The sequence below is a fragment of the Halichoeres trimaculatus genome, unplaced genomic scaffold (genome assembly GCF_033239565.1).
Source record: "Halichoeres trimaculatus isolate MK-OKI-2021-1 unplaced genomic scaffold, fHalTri1.1 fHalTri1_scaffold_19, whole genome shotgun sequence".
In the NCBI taxonomy this organism is placed as follows: domain Eukaryota; kingdom Metazoa; phylum Chordata; class Actinopteri; order Labriformes; family Labridae; genus Halichoeres; species Halichoeres trimaculatus.
In genome coordinates this window covers 6,231,354-6,239,593 of record NW_027437197.1, presented here as the reverse complement: position 1 = coordinate 6,239,593, position 8,240 = coordinate 6,231,354, and the positions used below count along the sequence as shown (strand labels likewise).

At 44.4% G+C, this 8,240-nt stretch overlaps 1 protein-coding gene across 2 annotated transcripts; it reads left to right on the top strand.

Moving 5' to 3' along the window:
* lmln (leishmanolysin-like (metallopeptidase M8 family)) lies at positions 1-8,181 on the top strand. Of its 2 annotated transcripts, XM_074695467.1 has the most exons (16): positions 1-402; positions 1,315-1,418; positions 1,540-1,570; positions 1,769-1,851; positions 2,089-2,206; positions 2,424-2,602; positions 2,702-2,807; positions 3,123-3,217; positions 3,332-3,449; positions 3,557-3,664; positions 3,752-3,939; positions 4,018-4,150; positions 4,304-4,463; positions 5,257-5,387; positions 5,504-5,714; positions 5,807-8,181. In XM_074695467.1, the coding sequence occupies exons 1-16, from the start codon at positions 268-270 to the stop codon at positions 5,905-5,907; spliced, it is 2,001 nt and encodes a 666-aa protein (XP_074551568.1). In that variant the 5' UTR covers positions 1-267; the 3' UTR covers positions 5,908-8,181. The 2 variants fall into 2 exon arrangements, with proteins under 2 accessions (XP_074551568.1, XP_074551567.1); XM_074695466.1 differs by having other exon boundaries at positions 3,557-3,939.
* Positions 8,182-8,240: the final 59 nt, after the last annotated feature.

The following is an 8,240-nucleotide window of genomic DNA, read 5'->3' as shown; positions in this document are numbered from 1 at the left end:
GTAGCACCGGTTTCTCTCCTCAGCTGACACCGAGCAACAAACCGGACCAGCTGCCAGGCAGATTTCTACCTTCTACCGGCCGGTTATCTCAATAACAGCTGGCATCTTTTTACAAATTAACCAGAAATGTCGGTTATTTTCGTGGGATGCTAACATGTCCTGATTCATCCTGCGAGCGATGAATGAAACGAGCACCGCGCGGACCGGACCGGCGGAGGTTCTGTTGACATCGGGCTGCGGAGCTCCGCTTGTCGGGCCGGTCAGAGGATGGAGCCGAGGCTGAATGGAGATGGCAAGCCGTCGGTGTCCTGGATCTTCGGCCCGGCCATCATCATCTCCGTCCTGGCTGTAGGGGTGAGCTGCCACGGGGCGTGCAGACACCGAGTCCCCGGTCCCGATGAGGTGAGCCCCTGTCAACTACAGTAAGGTTACGCTAACGAGGCTAACAAGGCTAAGAGCAGCACTATGACAGATGGAGCTAGGCTAACTAGCAGGCTAGCTGAGATTGCTAACTAACTTGTCTTAATCTATCGGTAATATGCCACAAAAAACTTCATTTAGTGTGTATTTACTGTGAAATGTATTGCTTGGCACCAAACAGAGTGTGTCCAGGTTCCGCAGTGATTTAAAATATTTGTTATATTATTTAAAAGGCGCCCATAATAAGGCTACCTTAGCATGTTGAGTTAGCTTCATATAAGATTTGTTCTGACATTTAGCAAAAAATCATTCAAGCTAAGATGAAAACATTTTATCACTGATAATATTAAATGTTTACATTAGTCAAAAGCTTTATTTGCAAGGTTTTTCAAGCACTTTTGAGCTAAATCACACTTCCTGTCGGTTCTTTTCAGAATAAAAGCACCACCTGTGCGTCTTAAACGTAGACTTGAATTTAAAGGGCGAAGATTTTCGCAGAATTTTTCGATAATTTCTTATTAGTAAATATTGATGATGGTATTTCAAACAGTTTGATTAAATCTCTAACAAACAAAACAATTTCTAAAAGATTACAATTATTTGTGTTCACATGCACATAAGGCGGTAATCAGCTTATCTGCTACTAACAAGATGAAATATGAAACAAGAAGATGAGATTAAAACAAAAACAGACTAACAGAATCTACAAAAATATGTGGGTATTGTACTTATATCAAGGGACTTTAAATAAAGGCAGTGGTAGGTAATATATATTGTTATTATTAATACAGTACATGTGTACAGAGGTGGATAAAGGGCACTGCAAAATTTCTCAAAGTATAGATCCTCCTTATCAGCTAAAGTTGCTCAGTCTTTTCCTTTTGGCCATTCCAGGTTGTCCATCATGTTTACCTGAAATCCGAGCGTCTGACGAAAAGAAGCTCACCCGAAAACCTCCAGCTGAAGATAAAAATCATCTATGACTACAGTGTGGACCTGTGAGTACTTTGACAGGGCAGAAAAAACGCAGAAAATCTCCAGCAGAGCAGCCATGTGAGGGTGAATTATTCAGTAGTTGTACCCACTCAGTGACTACAAGTTTTCTGTTTCTCTCCGCAGGCTGCCTGCGGACAAGAGGAGACTGGTGAAGGTGAGGCACGCCTGAAAAGTACTAACACAGAGCTTGTGTTGGTGGCTGCAGTCTGAAGCTCATCTGCAGTGGTTCTCTTTTTGCTGCAGAGATGTAGACTTGCACACCATTACATCTAAAAATTGCTGTGGGGGGTTGGTGATGGCTGTGGTCAGAGGTGCATCTGACTTTGACAGTGCTCTGTGTGTTTTTTCTCAGGATAAGCTGTTTCCTCAGGCAATAGATTACCTGCAGAGAGTCTTCAGTGTGAGACGCAGAGTTGGGCCTGTGCTTCTCAGCAGGTAAGCAAACTGGAAGATCATCTCCTCTTATGTGTGGAGTTCATCAGAATGTAATAAGAATTTTACAGAAAGTCAATGCAGTAAAGGCGGTTTGGAGTTGGCTATAGCTGAGGATGCTGATGCCTCAAACACAACTTCCTCTAACGACACACACAAAGATGCTGATGGCAGTTTTATTTGCTTCTTATTCAGCATTTTATCCTCATGTGGTTTTATTCTCCCATCTTTCCATCTTAGACAATGTGCGACCAACCAGTACTTGAGGAAGAGAGATGACCCTCATCGCTACTGCCAGGACGCCTGTGCAGACGTCACACGGTGTGGCCCAGTCATTGTGCCACAGCACCACCTGCAGGTAAGAGGGGGACACACATGAGGTATAATATCATAGCCAAAGAGCTAACAACATGCTAGCAGCTCAATGAGGCTGTAGCTACACACAGCAGGATGTGAACATGCTAATACATATAGCATACATATCCATACAGCCTCTAGTGGACACTCATGTAACTGCAGTTTTGTGTTACTTGAGCTGTGTACTCTCTGTGACCACTCGTGTTATGCTCTTGCAGCAATGTAAGGTGTGCAGTGAATCAGGGAAGTCATGTGGCCCCTCGGGACCCCCGGACGGCCCTGGTGTGGAGGGGTCTGACTTTGTGCTGTATGTCAGTGGCATCACCACAGAGCGCTGCGGGCAGGAGAACATCGTGGCCTACGCAGCGTACTGCCAGCTGGAGGCTGAGCTGGACAGGTGAGGAGGAGGAGGAGGAGGAGAAACACATGGTGTCAGAATTTTGTTATGTGTATTCAGAACGGTTACTTAAACTGTGATTTTTGTGTGTTTTTGTAGACCTATAGCTGGATACGCCAACCTGTGTCCTGCCATGATCTCTTCTCAGCCTCAGGAGTTTGAGGGAATGCTGTCCACCGTCAAACACGAGATCATCCATGCTCTGGTCAGTGCAGATGATCAGATTTAGCAAAAACTAATACCTGGTTGTAGTCATAACTAAATTCAGGGAAGACCTGGTTCTACATCTTGTTTACCGATCACACTTTCCAAGTTAATCCAAGAGTTTCAGAAGAATCGGGTTAATCTTCCGTAAACCTTCATCCTGCTGGGAGATACTTGAGCTTGCTGTTTTCATAATCCTGTTACAATAGATCTGAAATTTAAATCTTTATAGACGCAGAATACCTCACATACCTTAGAGATTGGGTTAGAGTGAGCTGTTTTGTGATTTTATTGCTGTTCCTCTTCTGGCCACCAGGGGTTCTCAGCTGGTCTGTTTGCCTTTTACCACGACGATGAAGGCAAACCTCTGACTCCTCGCTTCACCAGCGGCCTGCCCGCCTTCAACGAGAGGTAAAAACAAAGTTAAAATCATTGTGTGCTTCTTTTATCTGCCTCTTCACCTTTTTCCTCACTTTGGAGTTATTTCACTGGGCGTAACGTTGTATATTTGTGTGTGTGTGTCAGTCTGGGTCTGTATCAGTGGAGCGACGCAGTGATCAGGAGGGTTAGCAGACTGTGGGATATCAGAGGAGGAGTGATGGTCCGACACCAAGTCCACGTCCTCGTCACTCCTCGAGTCGTGGTGAGAAAACTTCTTTCTTACAGCAGTTTTAAAACCAGATAATCCTCATCCTGATATGACATCAGTGGATTTGAAGTCTGTTAAGTGATGACAGATATTTATTTCAGGAGGAGGCGAGGAGACATTTCAACTGTCCCATCTTGGAAGGGATGGAGCTGGAGAACCAGGGCGGTACAGGGACTGAGCTGAACCACTGGGAGAAGAGACTGCTGGAGGTCAGCACACACTGTTTTTATGTGTTTAAAAGCAGAAATGTAATAATTTTCCCTCGAGCTAATCACTTGTTTTCGTCATCACATCAGAACGAGGCGATGACAGGCTCCCACACTCAGAACCGGGTGTTCTCCCGGCTCACACTGGCCATCATGGAGGACAGCGGCTGGTACCGAGCGAACTACAGCTTGGCTCAGAGGCTGGACTGGGGCCGTGGGCTCGGCTGTGACTTTGTCATGAAGAGCTGCAAATTCTGGATGGAAAGACAGAAACAGAGGTCACTGTTGTGCTTTTTGTCAAACTCCTTACTTCCCTTTCCTCATTCTCTGTGTTAATGGTTTTGTTTTTCTTGCAGGCGACATGCTGTGACTCCGTTTTGCGACACGGTGCGAGCGTCACCTCTGCAGCTCACCTGCAGACAGGACCAGCTGGCTGTCGCTGTCTGTAACCTGCAGAAATATCCCCAGGAGCTGCCGCTGGAGTACCAGGTAGACCGGACAGGAACTAAAAACAGAAAATTCTCAGAATCATCTGAGAAATTTTTACACTAGTTGCTGATTTTTTTCTTATTTGTGAGCTTTAGATCTGTCTGTGAACAGGATGTCATGTTTTTCCACCTGTGGTGTGTGTGTGTGTGTCAGTATTTTGACAGGATCCCGGATGTGTCCGATGAACAGTTGTCATTGTTCGGTGGTGCGGTGGAGATCGCTGATTTCTGTCCGTTCAGTCAGGAGTTCAGCTGGCACCTGAGCGGGGAATATCAGAGGAACTCGTACTGCAGAGTGACCGAGAACCAGCCGGGTACAAACAAACCTCGTATTTTAGTAAACTTAAAGTGATACTCCGGGATGGAACAAGTTGGGTCCTATCACAAGGTTTAGGGCAGAAATTACCCCTACAGCAGTGTTTTTGTGCAGCAGAAGCCCAGAGCGCTCACACCAAACACCCCCTCCCTGCTCCTCTGCTGGTTTCCTCTGCACTCAGACGGGGCCATATTTTACTTGACCAAAAACACAAATAAACAGACTCCCACCGAAAAAATCTGATATCGGTCTGCTTTCGCGCTTTATTTAGAGAATTTTCAGCGCGTACTTTCACACAAAATCACCGCTAAATAAGGCTCTAGTTCTCATCATGTCTCTTTGTCCTAGCAGACTACCTGCATTTCTTTATATCTGGCACGCTGTGCGCGCGGACTGATACACTATGCGGCGAGCGCCTCGTAGCCAGCTGTGGCTCTGCAGTGGAGGTAGCGCTGTTTTACGCCACAATGAGAACTAGAGCCTTATTTAGCGGTGTTTTTTTCCAGTGGGAGTCCGTTTATTTGTGTTTTTGGTCAAGTAAAATATGGCCCCGTCTGAGTGCAGAGGAAACCAGCAGAGGAGCAGGGAGGGGGTGTTTGGTGCGAGCGCTCTGGGCTTCTGCTGCACAAAAACACTGCTGTAGCGGTAATTTCTGCCCTAAACCTTGTGATAGGACCCAACTTGTTCCATCCCGGAGTATCACTTTAAGAGCTGGAAAAAGGAGTGGACTCCTGGTTTGATGGGTTGTGTATTCAGTGTTTAAACTCATGTGTGTGTGTTTTTGTGTTAAGACTGGTGGAGGAACTACGGAGCGGAGCAGTACGGTCCAGACTCTGTGTGTTTGTACCAGAAGTCGGCCTTTGTCATGGAGCAGTGCACGAGAAAGATGACGTACCCGGACTGGGGCTCCGGCTGCTACAAGGTGCAGATGATGAAGATTTATTACTTCTGCATCATCACTCTCAGACTTTCCGCTATTTTTTTTATTATCATTATTATTATGATGTGAACCCTGTGTGTTTATTTGTGTGTTTGCAGGTAGAGTGCTCGGCTCAGGGCCTGACCGTGTACGTTCAGGATCGTTCGTTCCTCTGTGTGCGCAGAGGTCAGCTGCTGAGTGTGAGCGTGCGCGTCAATGAGTGGGTGTATAACGGGGTGCTCGTCTGCCCGGCCTGCACCGACTTCTGCGAGGATTGTCCTCTCCCACACCAGATCCTGCCCACCAACGCCTCCAGGAGCAACCCCATCGGTCAGCATCACAACCCTTGTTTAACATGTTTTCCAGAATAAACTGAAAACCGGAGCTCATATCCCCTGGGTGTGTGTCTGTTTGTGTTTCAGACCCGTGCTCCAGCTCTCCTGGTCTGGCCTTCACTCTGTGGCTCCTACTTCTCAACCTGCTCCCTCTAGTGGCCGGACTGTTGCTCTGCGACTGCAGTTGATAACTGATCACACCTCGTCGTTGCCTCCTGACGTCTTCTTCTTGTTTTTTTTCTCCATCATTCCTTCCTCAGGACTTTTTGTTTCTCATTCCTCAGACGTTTTCCGCTCCGTCTTTCACCTCTGTCAGGGATCTTTCTGCTGAAGCTGCACTCAGGTGTCACTTCAGATCAGCAGTCAATATTTAACGGCATTAAGATCTTGTCTTTAACCGAGGACGGCTGACGGATGGAAGTCTTTGCATCCCTGCTTTGACTGCTGAAGGCTTTTTACCCACAATCCAACACTCTCCTTCAGCAGAACCCAGATTTTCCTTCATGGAGGATTTGCATTTTGAGCTGAATCCCTGGTCTGTTCTTGCTCCGATTTCTTTGACCATCAGGCAGACCAGACTGAGAATCTTCTCCAAATCAAAGTCTGCAACTTTCTGGGAAATAATATCATCTTGTGAAGAAACTCAGAGTATTTGTCCCCTGGTGCTCACTGACAGATGTTTAATGATGAAGATCTGGACGGCTTTAAAGCTTTCAACACTTTTAAAATCTGACTTTAAGCTGAAGGACCTGTACAGTGTCAGGACACCTGCTGGCTGCAGGAAGTAACTGCTCCGATTTTTAATCTTTTACCCTGGAAACTTGTAATGTACATATTAATAAGACACTTTCCTAAGATGCATTTCTGTTTTTAGAGGCAGGGGGTGGGGCTTCACTCTGAAACCATTCAAGTGTTTTTTCTCCTTTTCCTGATACCTTTAGTTTCTGTCTAACAGACTTTATCATCTTTGTGGGGGTCAAAGGTCAGAGCTGAGGTCAAGTTCTTCTGAGATCTAGCGTTAAATGTAGCGATGGAAAAAAGAAAGGCCGCAGAGATTAGGAGCAGATTAACAATTTGAACTCAGAGGAAAAAGAGTCACATGACCAGAGGGACTAACAGGAGAGGAAGATAAAGCCATGAACACACCTGCTGCAGAGGAGCTGTCAATCAAAGGGAGGCGTCAGGTTTCAGAAGAAGATTAAGAAGAAGAAGAAGAAGCCATAGTTTGTGCGGATGAGATGTTTAATTTCAAGTATGATGTTTCTGACATGTCGTAACATCTGGTGTTAAAACATCAAAATCCAACAGGAAGCAGAATTTTTTTTAGAAATGCGGAGCCGGATCATTTCAGTTTATTGGTAAAGATTATTCATCTAGGTTAAAATTATGTTTATTTTAGCAGCTAAGGTCAGAGAATCTGAGCAAAATCGAACTCATCCAGCAGAATTTCAGGTTTTATTTATCTAATTTTAAAGACGTGTTATTTTCATTTTCTTAATTATCCAACAACGGGATCAAGGAACGGTCTTTAAGCTGCAGAAATTCAGAAGACACGACTTGAGCAGGAATCAATAGCTTCCTTTGTGAAGCGAAAGGGAGCATTTTGGCTTCACTGATGGGGAGCTGTCCTGTCATCCATCATGTTGTGTATTTCTTTTTCCTTACAGTGCATCTTGTTGTATTATTTAAACACTGGCTCACACATGGCGCAGAGAGAAGCTTGAGGCAGTCAAACTAATGTAATTTAAGTAACTGTTTACATCCAGACTTTTCCATGTTTGTGCTTATTGTTTTAATTTATCAAATGTTTTACCGAGTTTGAATCATTGTGGTGACCGGCAGCTGCTTTCATTTCATTTCATCTCATATTTATTTATTTTTAGATCTGTTTAATTTAAAGTCAGGGTGATTTGTCTCATGAAAACACTAAAGCTTTACACCAGTTTGATAGCGTAGCTCGTTAGCTCGTTAGCTCATCAGTTGAAGCTCCTCGGTCAGGGGAACAGAAGATCTGGCCTTACTGAAGAAGGACTTTTCTCTTTTTATTTAGTCGTACTTATTTAAATACATCTATTTCTGTCTGATCATGTGACTAACCATGTGATCACATGACTGACGTGCAGTAAAGGAACAAAAGTTTATTAAATGTTTACAGATGGGAATGTGATTATTTATGTGAAGCTGTTTGATGCACTGAGACTGATGATTTAAAGGAATATTCCACACACTTTGACAAAGCTTGTTGGTATTCTGCAGTTTCTATTTTATTTAAAAGTTTACTGTGATGAAATATGAGAGAGAGGACAGTAAAATCTTACACTACACACAACTTCAAATATCAGAAACACTTTAAGAAGATTTATTCAGATTCTGTTTTGTTACTTTTTAGAAAAAGGGCTGCTTTTTAAGACAAATCAAGACGACTCTGAGACATTTGTCTTTGAAATAAACGCTGTCGAAATCCCACAGACCTGTTTTCGTCTCGTATTTTGAAAAGCTCGTATTTTGTCCAGCACATCTT